The 25,196-nt window shown below is 36.4% G+C and overlaps 1 protein-coding gene across 6 annotated transcripts in view; it reads right to left on the minus strand.

Annotated features, from left to right (window-relative positions):
- FKTN (fukutin) overlaps nucleotides 1-25,196 on the minus strand; it is a 102,664-nt gene that overhangs the window by 66,796 nt on the left and 10,672 nt on the right. For 5 of the 6 annotated variants that reach the window (XR_011377528.1, XM_070045707.1, XM_060300671.1 and 2 more), the window contains exons 2-4: nucleotides 22,639-22,825; nucleotides 11,858-11,917; nucleotides 7,884-8,087 (exon numbers count right to left, since the gene is read on the minus strand). Coding sequence is in view for 5 of the 6 variants with exons in the window: in XM_070045707.1 (XP_069901808.1) it covers nucleotides 7,884-8,087; nucleotides 11,858-11,917; nucleotides 22,639-22,743 (369 nt within the window). In the remaining variant the exon portion in view is untranslated. Of the gene's footprint in view, nucleotides 1-7,883; nucleotides 8,088-11,857; nucleotides 11,918-22,638; nucleotides 22,846-25,196 lie in introns of all 6 variants that reach the window. The other variant, XM_060300672.1, reaches the window with a different exon arrangement.

Genomic DNA, 25,196 nt, shown 5'->3' on the forward strand with positions numbered 1-25,196 from the left:
TGTAAAGAGACCTTGCATGCTTTTGCTTTCTCTGACTAGCCTAGACTAACCTAGATAATGAAAGACACATGGCCCAGGCACCTCCACTGCCTCATCTGACAGCCAGCCATCCTGAAGAAGCAGAGCTGCCTAGCTGACTGGCAGCTGTATAAGTGAACTTGGCTGAGACCAGAAGAACTGCGCAGCTGAATCCTATGCAAATTGCTAAGTCACAGAATCATAACCTACATAAATGGTTGTTGTTTAAGCCACTAAATTTGGGGACAACTGTTACACAGCAGAAGCAAATTAGAAATCAAAAGTGCAGGTAAGAAGAAACATCTTCAGATATGCAAGGTTTCAACCTCCCATTCAACCTTTCTCCAAAGAGAATTCCTAAAATGTTGTGAAGAGGAGTTATACAACAGTATCTGCAGAGCAGATCAGACTGTATTAGGGCAGAAAGACCACGAGATCTAGGAGGGATGTCTCCAGAAAAAAAAAAAAGGAACTGAGAAATGATCTGATGTATTTGATCCTACTGAGAGTTTTATGTTTCTGCTGCAGAGTTCATACATGGATTATTGATAAATATATAGAAAACTAGCAAACAAAAAAAGAGAAAGAGAGTCATATAAGAAAAGGAAAATATTCAGAGTAAACTAGGTAGCATTCATGTGATTATCTATATATTCATAGTAAGATAAACACTGACTATTGATTTAACTACAAAATATGATACAGTCATGGTAATGGGAGAAGAGTGTGTGTGTGTGTGTGTGTGTGTGTGTGTGTCTACATGAGACAAAATAGATATGACAGCTAAATTCTCATAATTCATAATCTAAATATGAAATATTTTAAAAATAGAAGCATAAACATTTCATTTATAAAGGAGAAGATAAACAAGGTAGAGAGAGTTGAAGGTGGTTGGCTCTAAGAGTGGGAATAAGGGGTGGGGAGGAGAGAAGAGTCAGATACTGATCTTTTTCATTATGAGCTTTGCCTTACTATCTGACTTTTTAAACCTAGTACTAGTATTCTTTTGATTAAAATGCCATGTCCTAACTTTTCCATAAGCTTAAATATTTTCAAAATATCAATATAAAATTGGGAGGAACGAAAAAACAAGCATCCCTGGTGGCACAGTGGTTGAGAGTCCGCCTGCTGATGCAGGGGACACGGGTTCGTGCCCTGGTCCGGGAAGATCCCACATGCCGCACAGCGGCTAGGCCTGTGAGCCATGGCCGCTGAGCCTGCACATCCGGAGCCTGTGCTCCGCAATGGGAGAGGCCACAACAGTGAGAGGCCCGCGTACCACAGAAAAAAACAAAAACAAAAAAACAAGCAAACAAACATCATGTTATATAAACATATTATCTGTTTCATCACCTGCATCACTGCCTGGGAAGAACCATAGGGAGAAAAAAGTCAAAACTCACTCTCTTGAGACCTTGTCTAAGAGTCTGGGCAATCAAGGAAACATGCAGCTTATAGTGCTCTGCCAGACCATACCGTCACCCTGGAACATAAGCCCCACCTATCAGGGGTCAACACAACTAAAACAGACCCACTGCAGAGCTAGTGCACATCTATCATGGGTGGCTGACTAAACAGTTGAGCTCATTTAATCTGATGCTAATTTTCTTACTCTTATTTGAATAACTCCTCAGAATGAAAAACAGTGAAACTGAAAAGTCAGAGGTATTCCAAATAAAGGAGTAAGCAAATTTTTGACATGTTTGGTTGAGACCTTTTTTTTTTTTTTTTGACTACTATCTAACCTTTGCTTTGTAACCATTTAAAAAGGATGAAAATATAAGTTTGAATTTTTGGATACACCTAAGAAGCACTCCAATCGAGTATCAAACAAGTCTTATGCACTTACAAACTGTCAAGAATAGTGCTATAGACGAGGAATACTACCCTCATGTATACCTTATGTGGCAGATACCGAAAATTCAACACCAAATCCCTTCCTACCTGCCTGCCTACACTGATGAAAATGCTAAATACCTGTTTTTTTAGCCACCTTCACAACACGGAGACATATGAATATAGTTCTAGACAGTGAGCTATAAGCAGTTTACCAGAAGCTCCTGAGAAAAATTTTCCATCAAAAGATAGATTGTGACAATCCTGAAGCCCATGGAACAAAAACCACATTCACAGAAAGATAGACAAGATGAAAAGGCAGAGGGCTATGTACCCGAAGAAGGAACAAGATAAAACTCCAGAAAAACAACTAAATGAAGTGGAGATAGGCAACCTTCCAGAAAAACAATTCTGAATAATGATAGTGAAGATGATCCATGACCTCGGAAAAAGAATGGAGGCAAAGATCGAGAAGATGCAAGAAATGTTAACAAAGAGCTAGAAGAATTAAAGAACAAACATACAGAGATGAACAGTACAATAACTGAAATGAAAACTACACTAGAAGGAATCAATAGCAGAATAACTGAGGCAGAAGAACGGATAAGTGACCTGGAAGACAGAATGGTGGAATTCACTGCTGCGGAACAGAACGAAGAAAAAAGAATGAAAAGAAATGAAGACAGCATAAGAGACCTCTGGGACAACATTAAACGCAACAACATTCACATTATAGGGGTGCCAGAAGGAGAAGAGAGAGAGAAAGGACCAGAGAAAATATTTGAAGAGATTATAGTCGAAAACTTCCCTAACATGGGAAAGGAAATAGCCACCCAAGTCCAGGAAGCGCAGAGAGTCCCATACAGGATAAACCCAAGGAGAAACACGCCAAGACACACAGTAATCAAATTGGCAAAAATTAAAGACAAAGAAAAATTATTAAAATCAGCAAGGGAGGGCTTCTGTAGTGACACAGTGGTTGAGAGTCCGCCTGCTGATGCAGGGGACACGGGTTCGTACCCCAGTCTGGGAAGATCCCACATGCCGCGGAGCGGCTGGGCCTGTGAGCCATGGCCACTAGGCCTGCGCGTCCAGAGCCTGTGCTCCGCAGCGGGAGAGGCCACAAAAGTGAGAGGCCCGCGTACCACAAAAAAAAAAGCAGCAAGGGAAAAATGACAAATAACATACAAGGGAACTCCCATAAGGTTAACAGCTGATTTCTCAGCAGAAACTCTACAAGCCAGAGGGGAGTGGCATGACATACTTAAAGTGATGAAAGGGAAGAAACTACAACCAAGATTACTCTATCTGGAAAGGATCTCATTCAGGTTCAATGGAGAAATCAAAAGCTTTAGAGACAAGCAAAAGCTAAGAGAATTCAGCACCACCAAACCAGCTCTACAACAAATGCTAAAGGAACTGCTCTGAGTGGGAAACACAAGAGAAGAAAAGGACCTACAAAAACAAACCCAAAACAATTAAGAAAATGGTCATAGTAACATACATATCGATAATTACCCTAAACGTGAATGGATTAAATGCTCCAACCAAAAGACACAGGCCTGCTACATGGATATGAAAACAAGACCCATATATATGCTCTCTACAAGAGACCCACTTAAGACCTAGGGACACATTCAGACTGAAAGTGAGGGGATGGAAAAAGATATTCCATGCAAATGGAAATCAAAAGAAAGCTGGAGTAGCAATACTCATGTCAGATAAAATAGGCTTTAAAATAAAGAATGTTATAAGAGACAAGGAAGGACACTACATAACGACCAGGAGATCACTCCAAGAAGAAGATATAACAATTATAAATATATATGCACCCAACATAGGAGCACCTCAATACATAAGGCAACTGCTAACAGCTATACAAGAGGAAATCGACAGTAACACAATAATAGTGGGGGACTTTAACACCACACTTACACCAATGGACAGATCATCCAAAATGAAAATAAATAAGGAAACAGAAGCTTTATGACACAACAGACCAGACAGATTTAATTGATATTTATAGGACATTCCATCCAAAAACAGCAGATTACACTTTCTTCTCAAGTGTGCACAGAACATTCTCCAGGATAGATCACATCTTGGGTCACAAATCAAGCCTCAGTAACTTTAAGAAAATTGAAATCATATCAAGTGTCTTTTCTGACCACAACGCTATGAAATTAGAAATGAATTACAGGGAAAAAAACATAAAAAACACAAACACATGGAGGCTAAACAATACGTTACTAAATAACCAAGAGATCACTGAAGAAATCAAAGAGGAAATCAAAAAATACCTAGAGACAAATGACAATGAACACACAACGATCCAAAACCTATGGGATGCAGCAAAAGCAGTTCTAAAAGGGAAGTTTATAGCTATACAAGCTATAAGAAACAAGAAACAAGAAAAATCTCAAATAAACAATCTAACCTTACTCCTAAAGGAACTAGAGAAAGAAGAACAAACAAAACCCAAAGTTAGCAGAAGGAAAGAAATCATAAAGATCAGAGCAGAAATAAATGAAATAGAAATAAAGAAAACAACAGCAAAGATCAATAAAACTAAAAGCTGGTTCTTTGAGAAGACAAACAAAATTGATAAACCATTAGCCAGACTCATCAAGAAAAAGAGGGAGAGGACTCAAATCAATAAAATTAGAAATGAAAAAGGAGAAGTTACAACAGACACCGCAGAAATACAAAGCACCCTAAGAGACTACTATAGGCAACTCTATGCCAATAAAATGGACAACCTGGAAGAAATGGACAAATTCTTAGAAAGGTATAACCTTCCAAGACTGAACCAAGAAGAAGTAGAAAATATGAACAGACAAATCACAAGCAATGAAATTGAAACTGTGATTAAAAATCTTCCAAAAAACAAAAGTCCAGGACCAGACGGCTTCACAGGTGAATTCTATCAAACATTTAGAGAAGAGCTAACACGCATTCTTCTCAAACTCTTCCAAAAAATTGCAGAGGAAGGAACACCCCCAAACTCATTCTATGAGGCCACCATTACCCTGATACCAAATTAGACAAAGATACTACAAAAAAAGAAAGTTACAGACCAATATCACTGATGAATATACATGCAAAAATCCTCAACAAAATACTAGCAAACAGAATCCAACAGCACATTAAAAGGATCATACACCATGATCAAGTGGAGTTTATCCAAGGGATGCAAGGATTCTTCAATATACACAAATCAATCAATGTGATACACCATATTAACAAACTGAAGAATAAAAACCACACGATCATCTCAATAGATGCAGGAAAAGCTTTTGACAAAATTCAACACCCATTTATGATAAAAACTCTCCAGAAAGTGGGCACAGAGGGAACCTACCTCAACATAATAAAGGCCATATATGACAAACCCACAGCCAACATCATTCTCAATGGTGAAAAACTGAAACCATTTCCTCTAAGATCAGGAACAAGACAAGGATGTCCACTCTCACCATTATTATTCAACATAGTTCTGGAAGTTCTAGCCACAGCAATCAGAGAAGAAAAAGAAATAAAAGGAATACAAATTGGAAATGAACAAGTAAAACTGTCACTGTTTGCAGATGACATGAGACTATACATAGAGAATCCTAAAGATGCCACCAGAAAACTACTAGAGCTAATCAATGAATTTGGTAAAGCTGCAGGTTACAAAATTAATGCACAGAAATCTGTTGCATTCCTATACACTAATGATGAAAAATCTGAAAGAGAAATTAAGGAAACACTCCCGTTTACCACTGCAACAAAAAGAATAAAATACCTAGGAATACACCTACCTAGGGAGACAAAAGACCTGTATGCAGACAACTATAAGACACTGATGAAACAAATTAAAGATGATACCAACAGACGGAGAGATAGACCATGTTCTTGGATTGGAAGAATCAATATTGTGAAAATGACTATACTACCCAAAGCAACTACAGATTCAATGCAATCCCTATCAAATTACCAATGGCATTTTTTACGGAACTAGAACAAAAGATCTTAAAATTTGTATGGAGACACAAAAGACCCCGAATAGCCAAAGCAGTCTTGAGGGAAAAAAAAGGAGCTGGAGGAATCAGACTCCCTGACCTCAGACTATACTATAAAGCTACAGTCATCAAGACAATATGGTACTGGCACAAAAAAAGAAACACAGATTAATGGAACAAGATAGAAAGCCCAGAGATAAACCCACGCACCTATGGTCAAGTAATCTATGATAAAGGAGGCAAGGATATACAATGCAGAAAAGACAGTCCTTCAATAAGTGGTGCTGGGAAAACTGGACAGCTACATGTAAAAGAATGAAATTAGAACACTCCCTAACATCATACACAAAAATAAACTCAAAATGGATTAGAGACCTAAATGTAGGGCCAGACACTATAAAACTCTTAGAGGAAAACACAGGAAGAACATTCTTTGACATAAATCACAGCAAGATCTTTTTTGATCCACCTCCTAGAGTAATGGAAATAAAAACAAAAATAAACAAATGGGACCTAATCAAACTTCAAAGCTTTTGCACAGCAAAGGAAACCATAAAGAAGACGAAAGGACAGCCCTCAGAATGGGGCTCAGATATTTGCAAACAAATCAACGGACAAAGGATTAATCTCCAAAATACAAAAACAGCTCATGCAGCTCAATAGTAAAAAAAAAAAAAAAACCCAATCCAAAAATGGGCAGAAGACCTAAATAGACATTTCTCCAAAGAAGACATACAGATGGCCAAGGAGCACATGAAAAGATGCTCAACATCACTAATTATTAGAGAAATGCAAATCAAAACTACAATGAGCTATCACCTCACACCAGTTAGAATGGGCATTATCAGAAAATCTACAAACAACAAATGCTGGAGGAGGTGTGGAGAAAAGGGAACCCTCTTGCACAGTTGGTGAGAATGTAAATTAATACAGACACTATGGAGAACAGTATGGAGGTTCCTTATAAAACTAAAAATAGAATTACCATATGATCCAGCAATCCCACTACTGGGCCTATACCCAGAGAAAACCATAATTCAAAAGATACATGCACGCCAATGTTCCTTGCAGCACTATTTACAATAGCCAGGTCATGGAAGCAACCTAAATGCCCATCGACAGACGAATGGATAAAGAAGATGTGGTACATATATACAATGGAATATTACTCAGCCATAAAAAGGAACGAAATTGGGTCATTTGTTGAGACGTGGATGGATCTAGAGACTGTCATATAAAGTGAAGTAAGTCAGAAAAAGAAAAACAAATATCGTATATTAACACATATATGTGGAACCTAGAGAAACAGTACAGATGAACCAGTTTGCAGGGCAGAAATTGAGACACAGATGTAGAGAACAAACGTATGGACACCAAGTGGGGAAAGCGGCGGGGTGGTGTGGGTGTGGTGTGATGAATTGGGTGATTGGGATTGACATGTATACACTGACGTGTATAACACTGATGACTAATAAGAAATTTTAAAAAAAGAATGATTAGATATCCAAATTTTGGACAAAGTTTGGATGAGACACAGTTGGCCTATTCATGTATATAACTTGACATAAAAGATGGCTCTTCATGCAATGGCTGAAAAAAGTCAGTTTTTAAAAAGGTACAAAAAAATGGTACTCTCATCTTGTTTGTGGTGATAATAAACACCAGTATTAGTAATTAAAAAAAAAAAAGATAGATAGTGTCACTATGACACCCTGGCGCTACAACAGCTACCTTGTGAGGATGAGAGAAATGCAGGAAGAATTTCAGTGATGCACATGCTGACTTCAGTGGACAGCTCCACTAATACCAACAGCCACCAACATTTTAACCTCTTGTTATATCAGAAAAATAAGTCCCTTATTTGCTTAAGCCACTATTGTGTTTTGTTACTTATTGCTTAAAGTATTCCTGATACAATCTATAAAAGTCTTTATGAAAATTTTAAAATGTTTTACAGTTTAAATTGGTTTAATCCCATACTGTTTTGTAAAAGACACTCCATTATCTGAAAGCAAATCATCTTACCTCATTCTTCCATAGGTGATACTGTAGTGCAAATGCAGTAAAGTCTCTTGGAACACAGAAAAACTTGCATTCTGAAGCGGAGCCATGAGAAGCATTCTTGACTTGTTCAAAGTTTTTATTAATCAATTCCAGAATCAAAGGATCAATAAGGAACACAGGTACATTTTGACTGGATGTTAGCATAATAAATTTTTTAACTGTGCGCTGTTTGAGAGGAAAAGAATCCCCTTAGTTCTTCTAAACCAATATAATAATTTATCTTATTAAATTTTTATTCATTAATTTTATAAGGATATCTAGACTGCTTACTCAGTAGATTGCATGCTTATTAGTTTGCTAAAAAAATAAAACCCACAAATAAATAATACATTGTCCCTGTTCTCAAGAAGTACACAGTCTACTGAGGAAGACGAACAAATATTTACAATACAACGTAAAATATGCTATAGTAGAAATATATGCAACCTATTATAAAGTACAGAACAATAGCTACTAATTAACTGTACATCAAAAGGATAACAAAATCTTCATAGAGGAAGTAGTATCTGAAATGAGCACTTTGGGCTTACAAATTATTCCCTTGGTAGTAGCTAAATCTTTTCAAGCAAAAGTGGGACAGGAAATACCAGCCTTTTCAGTTTTCAAAAATCAGTCATGTCAACCTTTCTGAAACCAAAAATCAGTTGTATGTGCCACTTTTCTTCATATTTGAAATACTGCTTAATAACCTTGCCAGTCAAAAGACAAACTAAAATACATCGCCTGCCTGACCATTCCTATCTACAGTTTGATTTCCTAATAATACTGTAATATTTAAAAATATAATTCTGTTGAGCGGTAAACAGAACACCCTACTGGAAAAAATAAATTTCAAAATTAGAATTGAAACAACAATCACACTTAGGAGTAAATAATACCTAAGTGTAGTCAAGTTAAATAGAATAACTGAAATACATTATTGCTTAAAAGCCTACTTTAGTGAAAGCAATAATGATTTCAAAGGGACGTATGCCATCAAAAAAAGATGTTTCAGGGAATTAAGGATAAATTTTTATTTACAAAATCTGAGGAAACTTAAAAAACATATACAAGATAAATAAATAGAGTATCAAGAATTATAAAAATTTAAAAAATGAGATAAAGGCAGGAATCAGTCTCTTATCCTTTGTTTTTACTGTAGAGTATTATGCAAATACCAAGAATATAATAATCTCTATTCTAGAAGAGTTTATCATCTCTTAGTGGGAAAGCCAACTAAGTAAAAAGTTAGAATAAACAATTATGCCCCCAAATTCAATAACAGATGAAATGGACAAATTTCTTCAAAAACATGATTAAGAAAACTACCACAAGATGAAACAGGAAATCTGACTTGCCCTATAACTATTAACAGAATTGAATTTGTTATGTATTAAAAAAAAAAACCTGCCATCAAAACAACAAGAAAAAACTCTAGACTCAGATGGTTCACTGGTGAATTCTATCAAAGCTTTAAGAGAAATAATACCAGTGTACAAAAACTCTTTCAGAAAACTGAGCAGGAGGAAATCCTTCCAAACTCATTTTATGAGGCCAGTGTAATCCTAATAGCAAAACCTGACAAAGACATTACAAAAAAAGAAAATTATATACCACCATCCCTCATGAACACAGATGCAATAATACTTAACAAGATACTAAAAAATCAATTCCTGTAGTTTTTAAAAAAAGGACCAAAAAAAGAAAAAAAAGGAAATATCATGACCAAGTAGGGTTTATCCCAGGAATGAAAGGCAGCATTTGAAAATCAATCAATAAAATTCACCATATCAACAGAGTAAAGGGGAAAAACTCTATGATAATTTCAACACAAAAAAAATTTGACAAAATTCAATATCTATTTATGATTAAAACCTCTTAGCAAATCAGGAATACAACACTTGTTGAATTTGATAAAGATTATGAACAAAAAAGTCTATTACTGAATTGCAGTTCTTCATTTATCCTTGATACCAATCTTTCATCAGATACATGTTTTGCAAATATTTTGTAATCTGTGGCATTAGCTATTCATTTTCTTAATGGTGGCTTTTGATGAGCAGAAGTTTTAAATTTTGAGAGCCTAATTTATCAAAATTTTTTTCTTTCATGGCTATTACTTTCTGTGCTTTACACTAGGAGAATAAAAGAGGAAGGAAGATGATGAGATGACAGATACTAGTACATATAAGGTGCTTAATAAATGTCTGTTGAATGAATCTCTTTCAACTTGGTGTTTGTTGAATGAATCTCTTTCAACTTGATGAACACACAGCTTCATTATGATTATTAATATAAATATAGATTAGGGCAGGGTCAAGGAGAGATTCTACAACTCACCTTCTAAATATGCCTTCCAGGTTGTTATCAATGCAATCATCAAGGTTCCCTGGACATAGATGTCCAATTGACTCTAAATCCAATTAATTCTTAATCAACATGACTATTATCATCTGACCTTCAGTAATTCATTTTGTTTACAGGAAAGAAAAACGTCTTGTTGAGAAAAGGATACAATGAGACTGTAAGAGTCCATTCTTCTACAAGGGCTTGGCAGGACATGTTCTTAGTGAACACCTAGTTCCTAATAATCATCATATTTTCTCTTCTAAGCCCCTCAAATTATCTGTTTAATAACTCATTCTAGGATTTTATCAGGGTTCAGTATCACATCTATTGATGACATTTCACTTTTTCGTTCCTTCTAAAATATTAGAACAGAAGTATTTTAGTACTACTTCTCCCTTCCCTATGACTTTGCAAATACATTGCAAAAATTACATGCAATGTAATTAACAAAGAGAATGTAGTAAGCTGCTCTGTAATTTTTTGCTCATTCATCTTGGAAGTCAACCCTTTTAAAACAATCTGTTATTTTCTCCCACCTCAAGGGTCATTCCTGAATGAAAGAGATAGGGCTTCCCTTTCCCCTCAGACTACCCTAAGTTCACAAAGCAGAACTGCTACTTTTAATAAATTAAAAGTTTACATTGATACTTCTAGACCTGATAATTGAGGAGTCTGATATAGGATATCTCAGACTTTACTTTTTAAACATAGTTCAAATCCAACTGGTATCAGCAATGACCTAAAATTATCACTACTTTATAGCTGCTTGGTGATTTGAAAACTCACTTCTAATCTAAAGCCTCTCATGTCTCTGGTTAAAGAGAAACCAAAGATTGAAGTGTATCCACAAGAAATAACTAGTCATATCCAATATGTATGCTAACAGGATAAATGTAATTTTTTAGCATTGTTTTTCATTCTAAATTTGATTAGAAAAAAGAAAATATATTTTATAAATTGTATAAATGTACAGGCTATGAAACAGGGATTTATTGTACATATTGCTAATTTTCCTTATCTTAAAAAGAAAACATGGGATTCCCTGGTGGTCCAGTGGTTAGGACTCTGTGCTTCCACTGCTGGGGGACCTGGGTTCGATACCTGGTTGGGGAACTAAGATCCCATAAGCCCTGCGGCACAGCCAAAAAAAAAGAAAACATGTTGAATAGATTTTTACTCCTAAACTCCTATTTACTAGGTAAATTTACTAGGTAAATAGGTACTCCTATTTACCTTTATTCTTGGTTCAATTCTGATTCACATATTTATTCACTTGGGGAAGCACCACATCTCAGTGAATGAGGATTTTGGAGGCAAGCAGTTAGAATCTGGACTCAGCCACTTATTAGCCAACCAACCATAATCTTTCTACGTGAACTGAGGATAAACATATGTACTGACTTCTTAAAGTTTGCACAAGGACTAAATGAGATACTGCATGTAAAGTACTTGGCACAGGGTCTGCCTCTTCCTTTCTATCACCTGCTACCTGTTTTCACAAAGCTAGCTATTATCATTGTCATCATTCAACAAATACTTATTAAGTATATAAATGAATGAACTAAATGAACATGGCAGTTGAGGAAGTTCTTGATTATCATACATACCCACTGTGTGCCATCAAATCCAATTCGGCTTCCTTTGGATTTTGATAAACCAGCTCCATTCTAGGAAGATTAAAAAAAAAAAAATTGTAGTAAATTCAAAGCCCAGCATGCAACATTCCATTTAGGGGTAGGTATGATTCAATCTATATAACTGGTTCATAATCATTAAAAAGCATTATCTAAATACCTATTTTCATACAGTCATGAGCTAAGAATTCTACAAGTACATAATACAACTACCCAAGACGGAAAACACTGACAGATTGCTATAATTTAATTAAGTGTCATCACTTAATTAAATAAATACGGTCAACATCTCTGAACCAATTAATTTCCATCAGTGAATAGTAAACTCTTTGCTATCTCTTTAGAATTAGTGTTTATCCATTTAGCTCCATATCCCTAACTTCAGCTTACCTCCACACACTGACTTAGTGTTTGCAGACCTTGGCAAAGTGATAAGAAAGTATAATAATTATTGAGCAGCTTCTAAGTGTACTTCCACATATGAATTATGTATTCTCATCTATCTCGCATAACTATCCTGCAAAGTAGGCATTATTATTTCTGTTCCACAGAGAGCTCCAATGCCCACACTTTTCATAACATATATCATACTTGCAAATGTTGAGTTATTTTTTAAAGAATATTTTTTAAAACATTCAGGTCTAGAGAATCAGAAGGAAAAAAGTATTATCAGTTCTTCATGTGTTAATCACCAAAACACTTTGAAAGTCACAGGAGAAAGAATGTCTGATGGTCTAGAGACAAGAGGAAGAATGTTTCAAGCTCAAAGAAGTTTCTTATGCCTTGAATGTGCTCTTTATCTGTTAGATGGAAGGATTTTGAAAAGCAGTAAGAATATTCTCACCCTGAAAATGAAGTGTGCTGCAAGTTCCTAAACAGGAGACTCATTTCCCCATTAAACTGTAAACTCAAGGGCAGGGACCAAATCCAATCCACCTTTGTATCACCAGTATCTAGCATAGTGCTTGACAACTAGTAAAATGCTTAATAACTGTTTGCTAATTGGAGGGAAGGAAGGAAGAAAGGTATACTGAGTGATTAAGGTAGAACTAGAACTGGTCTCTCCTCACAAGCTCTGCAACTTAAACAGTAACATTTTAACACCAAGGAATATTTCTCTAGGATTCAGCAAGAGCACTCCTGGTTATATGTCCAAAGAAAATGAAAACACTTATTCGAAAAGATACATACATCCCAATGTTCATAGCAGCATTACTTACAATAGCCAAGATTTGGAAGTAACCTAAGTGCCCATTAACAGATGAATGGAAAAAGATGATGTGGCGCGCGCGCACACACACACACACACACACACACACACACACACACACACACAGGAATACTACTCAGCCATAAAAAGGAAATCCTGCCATTTGCAATATGGATGAACCTAGAGGATATTATGCTTAGTGAAATAAGTCAGACAGAGAAAGTCAAATACTATATGATATCATTTATATGTGGAATCTAAAAAATAATAAATGAATATGACAAAACATAAACAGACTCATAAAGAACAAACTAGTGGTTAGCAGTGGGGAGAGGGAAGTGGGGAGGGGCAAGATACGGGTAGAGGATTAAGAAGCACAAACTACTATGTATAAAATAAATGAGTTTTGAAGATATATTGTACAGCACAGGGAAATATTGCCAATATTTTATAACAACTTTAAATGGAGTATAATCTATAAAAATATTGAATCACTATGTTGTACACCTGAAACAAATATAATACAGTAAATCAACTATATTTGAATAATAAATTAATTTTTTACAAAGAAAATATACCAAGGATATTTACAAAACATCAGAGGCAGCTTTGCGATCTTCATCCTTGAAAAAAGATTGCAAATTCTATAATATAGCCACTTGTTGCTCACCATAGCCCTACATTAGTAGATAAAACTAAATTTCTGAGTTGTTTAATTTGTTTTCTCTATTGGATCAGTCCCATCAGTATACAAATAAGATATTATTTCTCCTACCTTAAATAATTAAAACAGAAAACCCGTCTTGACTTCTCTTTTCCCAACTAACAATTTTCTGTCCCCCCTTTACAGCAAAACTCTTAATGGGTAGTCCATTCTCACTCCCTCCAATTTCTCTCCTGTCATGTACTTACTTGAGCTTAAGTTCACTCTGCCAAGTATTCATCAAGTTCACCAGTAACCTCCATATTGTTAAATCCAATGGTCAACTATGAGTTCTTGTCTTATTTGATCTATCAAGAATTATTTATCACCTCTGCCTCACCTAAACACTTCATTCACTTGGCTCTCAGGATCCCCATACTTCTGGTTTCCTGCTATTTCTCTCCAACTACTCCTTGGTCCCATTTACTACTTCTTCTCAGCTTCATGACATGTTGGAGGGTTCCAAAGCTCAGACCATGAGATTTTTCTCCTCCTCTTTTTACTCTATGTTTACTTCCTTGGTAACTCATCCACTCACAGCTTTAAATACAATCTATATGCTTACAACCCCCAGTTTATATTCCCAACCACATCAGTCCTTTGTACTCCAGACTTATATATTCAAATGTCTATTCACCTTCTTCATTTGGATGTCAGATAGGCATCTCAAACTTAGTATGTACAAAAAAACTCCTGATCTTCACCATTCTTCAAACTTGCTTCCTCTAGTCTTTCCCATCTCGTTAAACAGCAACTTCTCCCTTCCAATTATCTAGGTCAAAAATACTAGCATTGGGGCTTCCCTGGTGGTGCAGTGGTTAAGGATCCACCTGCCAATGCAGAGGACACGGGTTTGATCCCTGGCCTGGGAAGATCCCACATGCCGCAGAGCAACTAAGCCCGTGTGCCACAACTACTGAGCCTGCGCTCTAGAGCCCACGAGCCACAGTTACTGAGCCCACGTGCCACAACTACTGAAGCCCGCGTGCCTAGAGCCCGTGCTCTGCAACAAGAGAAGCCACAACAATGAGATGCCTGCGCACCGCAAAGAAGAGTAGCCCCCCGCTCACCACAACCAGAGAAAGCCCCCACACAGCAACAAAAACCCAGCACAGCCACACACACACACACAAACCTAGCATTATCCCTGACTCTTTTCTGTCTTTCATACCCCACATCTAGCCCATCTACAAATCCTGGTAATTCTACTTTCCATTTCTCACAAACTCCACTACTAGCTCCTGTGTCCAAGCCATCATCATCTCATGTAAATTACTAGAACACCTTCTAACTGGTCTGTTTCAGTCCTTGCCCCTACAATCTGTTCTCAACGGAGCATCCACACTACTTCTTTTTATTAAAAAATGTCAGGTCGTGTCACATTTCAGCTCAAAACCTTCCTAGAGTCCCCAATCTCATTCAGAATAAAAGCCAAAGCCTTTATAGTGGCTTACAAGGCCATAAAAAATATAGAACTCTCTGACCTTACCTACTATTCTCCTCTCTCACTCCTCTACAGCCACAGTGATCTCTCTGCTGTTTCAAAACTGCCAGGCGAGTTCCTGCCTCAGGACCTTTGTGTTTCCTTCGGTCTCTACTTAGTGTACTCCTCTTCTAAACATACACATAGCTCATTCCCTTTACATAGGCTGTTTCCTCTATTTGTAATGGCTCTCCCATTCTTCTTTACATGGAGAACTCCTACTCATCCTATAAGACCAATCCAAACTATTACTTTATCCATGAAATATTTAATCATAACCTTCCCAAATAGGTTACTCAGCAGTTCCTCATTCCCTGAAAACTTTGCACTTATCTAAGCTCAGAGAGTCAAGGATAGGGACATAAGAGGATCCACTTTTATAGAGCTTGAAGATTATACAATTTTGGTGGTCCTTTTTCAGAAAAAAAAATGCAATAAATTATCTATTGCAAACTTTACAAAAATACACAGTTTTGTAACATATTCCTAAGGCTCCTCCAAGAGCCTTGGAAGTGAGGGGAGCTGCAGTTTAAATTTCATTATCTTAATGGTTAATCCACCTCGGTAGGAACAATTAATGGTATGCAGTGGCTACAACTTTGCTGTACAGGAGGAACGCAGTCACTATCAACCAATGGCCCTACAAATGGAGAACCAAGAGAATAAATAACCTGGCCTCTTTCCTCCTGGTCTCCAGTCTCCAGCTGATGCTTCCCATTGACTAAACCCAAATGGCAAACAAAGAGCAAGGGAGCTCAGCTAATGTAGTCCACAGAGGTCAGCCTCCCAAGGCACAGAGTATGGCGAGGAGAGGACCTGGAGAGGGAAACAGAGACTATCTACCGCACCATGGTAAGAAGTTGGGATCTTATTCCATAGGTATTTTATGCAGAGAATAACTTGATCAGAGCTGTATTTAAGAAAAATAACTCTGACGGCTGTTATTTTTGCCTGAAGAGCATTACAAAGGGTAGAGGTAAAGAAGAGTTCTTAAGCTATAAGTAGTAAAGTAGGCAGAACAGTGTTTTATGATGTGTGATTTGAAGAAGTAACATATCATATTGATATCATTTGTTTATATGTCTCTATATATTTCTTTTCCCCTTTCCCCTTCAACCCCAAACTCCCCCAATTTGTGGGTTCCTAGGCAGCAAGGACTGCACTTGATTCATCATTTTGTCTCATAGCCTAGTACTGTGCTTAGCACATAGTAAACTCTCAACAAATACTTGACAAATGAATGACTGAATGTTCTAAAAGAAAAGCCATAAGGTAAAAGTCAAGAGGTTAAAAACGTCTAAAGATATTCTGAAACACTATCTATGAGATATTTGTGTTGAAAACTTAAGTGAAATGAATAAACGAATGGAGAGATAGAATCAGATCCCAAACAGTCTGGTGGCCACTGAACTCCACTGATAAATGATAAATTAAGATATGCCATCAAAGAAAAAGCATTCAGGAAACAGAAGTAAAGATTTAAATGATCCTGTCATTTTTTAAAGATAGTAGCCAACAATCAGTTTCTTACAGACACCAAAAAACAATTCTTAATTCAGCATGATAATTGATCATGCCTATTGGACCTAATGGTAGTACTTTAAAGAAATTTTTTTAAGTCTTCAATAACTGGTGGGAAAGCTATGTTTATTAATAATCAAAGCTGCTTGGCCAGAAACTTATACAGCTTAAAGTCTGGGAATAAACGGAAAAAAATTTTAAATACCCTTTAATTCTAATGAAAGAAATTCTTTCACATTTCTCCTGGATAATGGCAGGAGTGGCGGGGGCGGGGGAAGGATGGGAAGGGGGAACAGTAGCATTTATCAAAGTTTACCATACTAGATGAGACTATCAAGCATGATATTCTTTCTCAGCAATGACCTAGACATTAGCCTTCAGAACAAAATGGAACTAGCCAGAAGTCAAAGAAGATCTAAGAAAAATCATGCTTCAGTAACTGACCAACTGAAAACACTTCAAAAACCTGTTACACATGATCTAAATGCTTATAAGATTAATTTCCATTTCTAATAATGGATTATGAAATTGTTCACTGTGAATGACTACTGCCAAATTTGAAATCCAAATTCCCCTTTCAACTCCCTCCCCTGCCTTCTAACCAAACACACACAGGTTACTAAATATAATGCAAAGAACGATATCCTAGCACAGAACACTGTAAGTGGCCTTCTAGGTAATAAGAATAACTGATTACTACAGGCAGCGGTGCAGCTTACGGTTGTAAGTCAAGAACATCATCAAGGTTTGGTTCACTCAGTGCTTTCCACAAACATGGTTCACTGGCTTTGTCTTCTTTCCACTGAGGCATCAATATTTTATGACTTTCAATTGGGATGCAGAACTCCTTAAAGCTATCTCATTTCATATCTTCTTATCAATGTTATAGTGTTCTGTTTGAACATACTTGTATTTACATGTTGGAATAGCCCTATGAGTGAAGACACAAGCTTTAGGAACTGAACTTAGCAATCTTTTTTTAAAATGTATTCTTTTATTTATTTTATTTTTATTTTATTTTTTTAAAATTTTTGGCCACGTTGGGTCTTTGTTGCTGTGCGCGGGCTTTCTCTAGTTGCGGCGAGCGGGGGCTACTCTTTCATTGCAGTGCGTGGGCTTCTCACTGTGGTGGCTTCTCTTGTGCAGCACAGGCTCTAGGCATGCTGGCTTCAGTAGTTGTGGCACACGGGCTCAGTAGTTGTGGCTCATGGGCTCTAGAGAGCAGGCTCAGCCAAACAACTGAATGAAGGTTTAAACTCAGGACTATCTAGGCCCAAAACTCAAGAATTACTGCTGCTACCACTTCTATCAAATTTTGAGTTCCTTGAGATTTAGGACCTATGTTCTACTTATCTCTGTATTCCTACCAAGTGCCCTTTATGTAACATATAGTCAAGAAATACAGACTGAATGAGCAACACAGAATCATAATCACACTATCCTGTTAAATGCAGTAAAAAACAATGAACAACTGACATTCCCTAGAGGGTGCTAGAGACAAGTCCTTCCCTTTGAAGGCCTGGAAGAGTTTGTATTTCAAAGACTTGGATGGTTGTTATGGAATCTGAAGAGTGAACTGTATCCATCAGTGGAATTTTACCAGACCCAACAGATATAATCTGCTAGTTCCTATCTTCAATGCTATCAGATAACTGGATTATTCAGACCTCATTTAGGAGGACACTGAAAGACTAAACTTGCATAACCAGCTAGGGTCAAAAGGAATTCCATGGTGAGGCCCAAGAAATAGATAGACAGAAGTAGCCCTCCTTAACTCCAAGAAAGAAAATAGCCCTTCTTCCCTAACCAATGATAGATATTGTATTTCTCTCCATTGAAGAGCCTGAAAAACTCTGTAGTCCTAAACATTTACTACACTAGATATGGGTTGGGGACCAAAGATAAAACCCATTTTTCATGCCTGCCCTAGTTCTAATATATAATCTCAAGGGTCTCTCTAAATCACCTCAAAGTTCAAGGATGACCTAGAATCAAGGTTTCGCTGTTGATCACGCTGACCTATTATTTAGTATTGATCAAGGCTGCTATTATGTACTCTTTTGCCAAATCAAACAAATTTGACTGAACTAAAAATCATTTTCATGTGAACTTTCTTTATTTATCTAAGATTATCCCCCCAAAATATTGTTCACTGAACAAATGAGGAAGACAATTCAGATACGATGAATAAACAAAGTTCACAAAATTCTGGGTTCTCCTCCTATGTCAGGAGAATCTGTATTAGATTACAGAGGATGCATCTGTACTTCCCTAAAGTTTGTATGTAAGTAAAATCTTGAAGTTTAATAAAAAGCCAAAAGTTAAAAGTTTTTCCACAACAAAACTAAAAAATTTTTAAAAGTTGGTAGCTTCAGCAGTTAGTCTAACCCTATTTTTAAATAAAGCTTTTTTTTTCTGTTAGTATAGAGAAACTACTTGTATTTGTTACAAAGTATCTTACCTTCACATTAATAATATATAGGAAACATTTATTGTCCCATTAACATCTGTCCCCAATTAAATTATAAATATAGAGAGGAAAGAGACTACTTCCCAATCACTGTTTATCACCTTAGCAAAATGCCCAACACATGACTTTTACATAAAAGTTTCTGAATTAATAAGTTTTAAAATTCCATCTTAAAGAATGCAAAATTACTTGGCTAGGAATAGTTTAATATAATTTCCATATTCTTCAATAAAATAAAAATAACCTTTGGTATTTAGAACTTAGATGTTGTAATTTCCACCTATTATTAAAATTAAACATAAAAAACAAGAACTCTAGTACAGATAATGCAAATTTCACAAATTTAATAGTATACAAAGGTTAACTGAACTTTATTTAATTTAATGCTTTATTTTGTTCAAAATATTCTATTTTGTTTAAAGAATATGGCACTTATTACTAAAGCAGTTTGTATGTCATGGACTCAATAAAACAAATACTATTTTTCATTATAAAATTGACGATAATAATAATAAAAATAATAGCTAATATGTACTGATCTCTTTCTATGTGACTTGTACTGTTCCAAACGCTTTATGTATATTAATTCATATAAGTTTCACAAGTCTCATAGGTGGTACTGTTACTGTCCCAATTCCATAGATGAGGAAGTAGAGGTCAAGTAACAGAAGTCAAGTAATTTACCCAAGATCCCACAGCTAATAAGCAGGATAGATGAGGTTTAATCCTAGGCTGGAGATCATGCTCTTAACAACTATGCCACATCGCTTACCAAGGAAGAAGGTCTGGACAGGAGTTATTTACATGAATTTAACATATAATTAAGATTGGATTTTTAAATTAATGAAGTCATTCAATAAGTGACATTGGGACAGCTGACTAACCATTTGGGTAAAACTGTAAATTAAATATCTAACTCATACCTCATACTAAAATAAATTATATTTTGTGTAAAAATTTAAACATAAAATAGTATCTGATGAAAATACAGGTGAATATTTCCATAATCTTGGGCTACTTACGACATAAAAACCAGATGCCCTAAGGGAGAAAGATCTTGATACCTGTCTACCTAGAAATTAAATAGAACACTAGTGTATTAAGGGGGTACATCGTGAATATAAAGGTAAAAGGCAAATTAATAAACTGGGGAAGATATTTGAAATATATATGGTAAACGCTTAATATCCTTAAAACTATAAAGAACAGCTACAGAAAAAGACAACAACATCAGAAAAATATGCAAATAGGAATAAAAAGAATTATAATAAAGAAATAAAAAGAACCAGAAAGCATATGGAAAGATGTTTAACCTCATTAGAAAGAAATGGCCTCTAATGGAGTTTAATATCTCTCGGCTCTTGAACATCAAAAATACCAGAAATATAAAGAACAAGCGCTCTTGGGGTAGACTCCTCAGGTTTAAATTCTATCTCCCTCACTTAATACTTGTGTGACACTGGACAAATTTAGTAAGTTTCTCTAAACCTCAGTTTTTTCTGCTGGGAAAATGAGGACAACAGGATCTACTCAATTTGTTGTTATAAGAATTAAATATATGTGAAGTGCTTAGCATAGTGCCTAGCCTATGAGCACATCAAAAAACGTGAACTGCTATGGCAGACACGATAGGTAAGTTGACCTAACACCCACTCCCAAAACCCTTCTCCTTTGCGATCTCTAATATAAAGTCTGGAAAACCTAACTAACAACAGCATTAACACTAATAGTAAAATCTTGCTTTCCCAGATTTTCTTACAGCTGGGAATCTGCTGGCCATGTCTCAAAAGAAGAAGCCTCCTAGAATGCACTATTTCCTCCTCCAGCCTGGACTGTAGCACCAGGGAAATGTCAAGAGAATTTTGGAAGCTCTGGACTGAAAGGTATGAGACAAATAACCCTCTATTTGTTTAAGCTACTATTAGCCAAAAGCATCTCAAAAGCATGACACGGATGCCATAATTATTGTTATTGTTGTTATTATTCCCATATTTGGAAAGTGTATAGGAAATCAGGCACACTTACTTATCCTTAGGAAAGGTGACTTTGCAATATGTAACAAAATCTAGAATGTACATCCTAGACCCAGAAATTCCACTCTAGGACTTTATCCTAAGAAAATAATCAGCAAAGGGTTGAAGATGAAACACAAAGACATTCACTGGGTCAACAGCCAAGACAGCTGGTAGCCTCAGTACTTGTCAATTATTTTTAAAATAATATAGCCTGGAAAGAATGGAGTTAGGTACACCTGTCAGGCTTGCATGTTAGAAACTGGGTAATTGGGGGAGGTTATCTAACATCTCTGTCAGAGTTTTGGTTTTCATATTTGTAAAATGAGGTCTAGGAACCTCATGTAATAATGCTGCATAATAAACCTCTCTCAGTCTTAAAGGCTTAAGCATTTGTTTTCTCCCTCATAGATGTATGAGTCAGCTGGGCAGCTATGTTTGGTCTGCTCCATACACCTAATTCAGGGCTCAGGCTGGAGGTCAGCATCTACCCAGGGCACACTCTTCTCCTGGCAGGTCAGGGGAGCACAAAGGGCAAGACACATCATACGAGCCCATTTGAAATCTCTGAAAATGTCTATAACATTCCACAAGCGAAAGTAAGTCTCATGGTCAAGCTTAACTAGGGCAGGGAAGTATCATCCCCTTTGGGAGGGAAAGGGAAGTAAATGGTTCTGAAGAATAGTTCTAACTATCAAATGACAATACAAACAAAAACATATTTCCCCCCCAAAATGGTTTTAGGGTTAAATTAAGCATAGACAGTATCTAGCACAATTCTCAATAATGGTAGCTATTATTATAATTAATCCCAGTGGGAGTGTTTGGCAACTTTTCACAATTCAGCAATACCTTCTCAACTTTGGAATTTCTTATCTGGACTTCTGTATGATCTTCAGAAGCTACCAGATTCCAAATTATTGTCTCTACATCTTTATACCTATAGATTTATAATAAAGGTAAGTTATAACACTATACTTCCCTGTTAGAAACTATATTAAAATATACTCTGTACTAAAATAAACTAATTCTAATATTTTATCAAAATTATTTATCATTGAATTCTTTCCAATGAGTGATGATCTGTTTGGAAAAATAACAATTTTCACATAACTCTATCAGAAAATTTCAACATCACTGAAACTTGGCACCTCTGACTTTTAGCATGTTATTAATAATATTTAACTGTAATTTTGAAGTGCATGCCACACTCACGAGGATGAGAATCTCAAAGAACTATTTCTGCACGGATTTTAAAAACTGTGATTAATTTTATGTACTGCAAAAGGGAAGTATGTTAGGAAAATATACAGCTAAAATGAAGTCTAATAATGAGAAAGGAGGAAAAAAATTACCTTTGCTGATAAATAGTGCTTGTAGTAGTACAACTGAAACAGCAGAAATGCAGAACTTGTCAAAGTTAAAAGCGCCAAAATCACGTTCTTATTGATCCTACTCATTAGTCTGCGGTGCTCACTTGGTTGTCTTTTGAAAGTAACCCAGTTGGTTTCATCTTTTTGGGTAAGAAGATAATCTTGTTTTCTGTGAACAAAAAGATATTTCTAAAGAGACAAAAACCTGTATTTAATTTTCACCTTTAATAACCAAGAAAAAGTTATCTAAAGTTCAAGAGAACCTTCTTTGACTTGGTAATTTCCTATCCTAAAGAAATAATCAGATATGAGACCACACTTGAAAGAACAAAAAAGTTTATCATAGCATTCTTTACAGTTGCAAATAACAAAAAACATAAATGGGATATCTATAAAAACTGACCAAAAGAGACTGGGGGGCTTCTCCCCCAGGGTTTCTGATTCAATAGAACTGGGGTAAGTCCTCTGAATTTGCATTTCTAATGAGTTCCCAGGCAATGCTGATGCTGCTGAACATACTAAGAACCACTTCCATAGAAAAAAATTAAGTTTTTGGTCAAGGAACATCATCTGTATAATAGCTCTTTGTGTTTTGTTATGTAGGATGTGGTCAGTTTTTATAAATATCCCATATACATTTTCATTTTCTGCAAGTGTAAAAAAAGCCACGATAAAAATTTTTGTTCTTTCATCTTTGGTCCCATCTGACTATTTCAGAACAAGAAATTTAATATAGTTCTACTTCTTCTTACCTCCTCTCCACTGTTTGATTTTGGTCAAACATATTCAATTCAGTTCAAATGTTTATACTTATTCCTTTAAATATACTAACACCTCTATTACTTGATGTCTAAACTTTGTATGTCTTTAGTTCTCCAGCTAAAAAATAAGAGAAAATCTACCTTCTGCATCTCTCCTCTTTCAATCCTGACTTTTATTAGTTTACTTTGCTATCGTTCTATCGCATTCTGCAATACAAATCTCACAGCTTTTTTAGTCTTATTCCTACTATATTCCCTGCCAATCCTTTTGCTGTATCATCTCTGTTCAGCTACTGGATGGCTGGTATTCATCTTCTCCTTAGGACTTGTGGGCACTATTTACCTTGAGTTCCTACATTGTTCAAAAATGGGTGTCAGGCTTCCCTGGTGGCGCAGTAGTTAAGAATCCACCTGCCAGTGCAGGGGACACGGGTTCGAGCCCTGGTCCAGGAAGATTCCACATGCCATGGAACAACTAAGCCCATGTGCCACAACTACTGAGCCTGAGCTCTAGAGCCCCTGAGCCACAACTACTGAGCCCGTATGCCTAGAGCCTGTGCTCTGCAACAAGAGAAGCCACTACAATGAGAAGCCTGTACGCCACAAGGAAGAGTATCCCCCGCTGGTCGCAACTAGAGAAAGCCTGTGCACAGCAATGAAGACCCAATGGAGCCAAAAATAAATAAATAAATTTTTGAAAAAAAAGAACAAAAAACGGGTGTCAACTAATAGTTTGGCTTTGAGGTCACACTTTCTTTCCTCTGATGACTTATAGAATTTGTACCACTGTCCTGCAATGCTAAATACTCCCTTGACAATATCTGATCCTTCCCCTGGCACTCCCCTATAGATAAGCTGATCTTTTTAATGGGATGAGCAAAGAACACATTCCTTATCTTTGCAATCCAATTTTTTAAAAACTAGGTTATGTAATGATGTTAATGACTATATATTAGTTTTTCTTCACTATGTGCACTTTCAATCTGTAGAATCAAGATTTCTTCCTCTGCGGCAAGTTTTCTTAAGTTATATGTTTGAATACTTTTCTGTTCTAATGTTGTTCTCTATTTCCAGAACTACAATTAAGCATTTGTTTCATCTCCTTTCACTCCCATTTCACTTTGCTCAACTTTCAAAAGCCTGTCGTCATACCCCTTACTGAGCTTTCAACAGTGTTAATTCTCCTTTTTGCTTTGTATGTGGCGTTTTATTATTATTATTATTTTTTATAAGGGACCACTCCTCGATGTTCTCATTGACTCTTTATTTTTATGTTTGGCTGTGTTGGGTCTTTGTTGCTGAGCGCGGGCTTTCTCTAGTTGCAGCGAGCAGGGGCTACTCTTCATTGTGGTGCATGGGCTTCTCATTGTCGTGGCTTCTCTTGTTGCAGAGCACAGGCTCTAGGCATGTGGGCTTCAGTAGTTGTGGCACACGGGTCTCAGTAGTTGTGGCTTGTGGGCTCTAGAGCGCAGGCTCAGTAGTTGTGGTGCACGGGCTTAGTTGCTCCACAGCATGTGGGATGTTCCCAGACCAGGGCTTGAACCTGTGTGCCCTGCATTGGCAGGCAGATTCTTAACCCACTGTGCCACAAGGGAAGTCCTGGCCTTTTATTTCTGATTTTTTTTTTTCTTTCTTGAGTTCTGCCAAATTATTACTCACCATTTACTGTTGTCTTACTATTTCTTTCTAGCCAATTAACTTTCTCTATTACTTTAAAGAAGTGATTGTCTCCTTAAATTTGTTAGGCCAATACAGTTTTCTCATGGGTTCTTTGTCACT

Source organism: Globicephala melas, chromosome 6 (genome assembly GCF_963455315.2).
Source record: "Globicephala melas chromosome 6, mGloMel1.2, whole genome shotgun sequence".
Classification (NCBI taxonomy): domain Eukaryota; kingdom Metazoa; phylum Chordata; class Mammalia; order Artiodactyla; family Delphinidae; genus Globicephala; species Globicephala melas.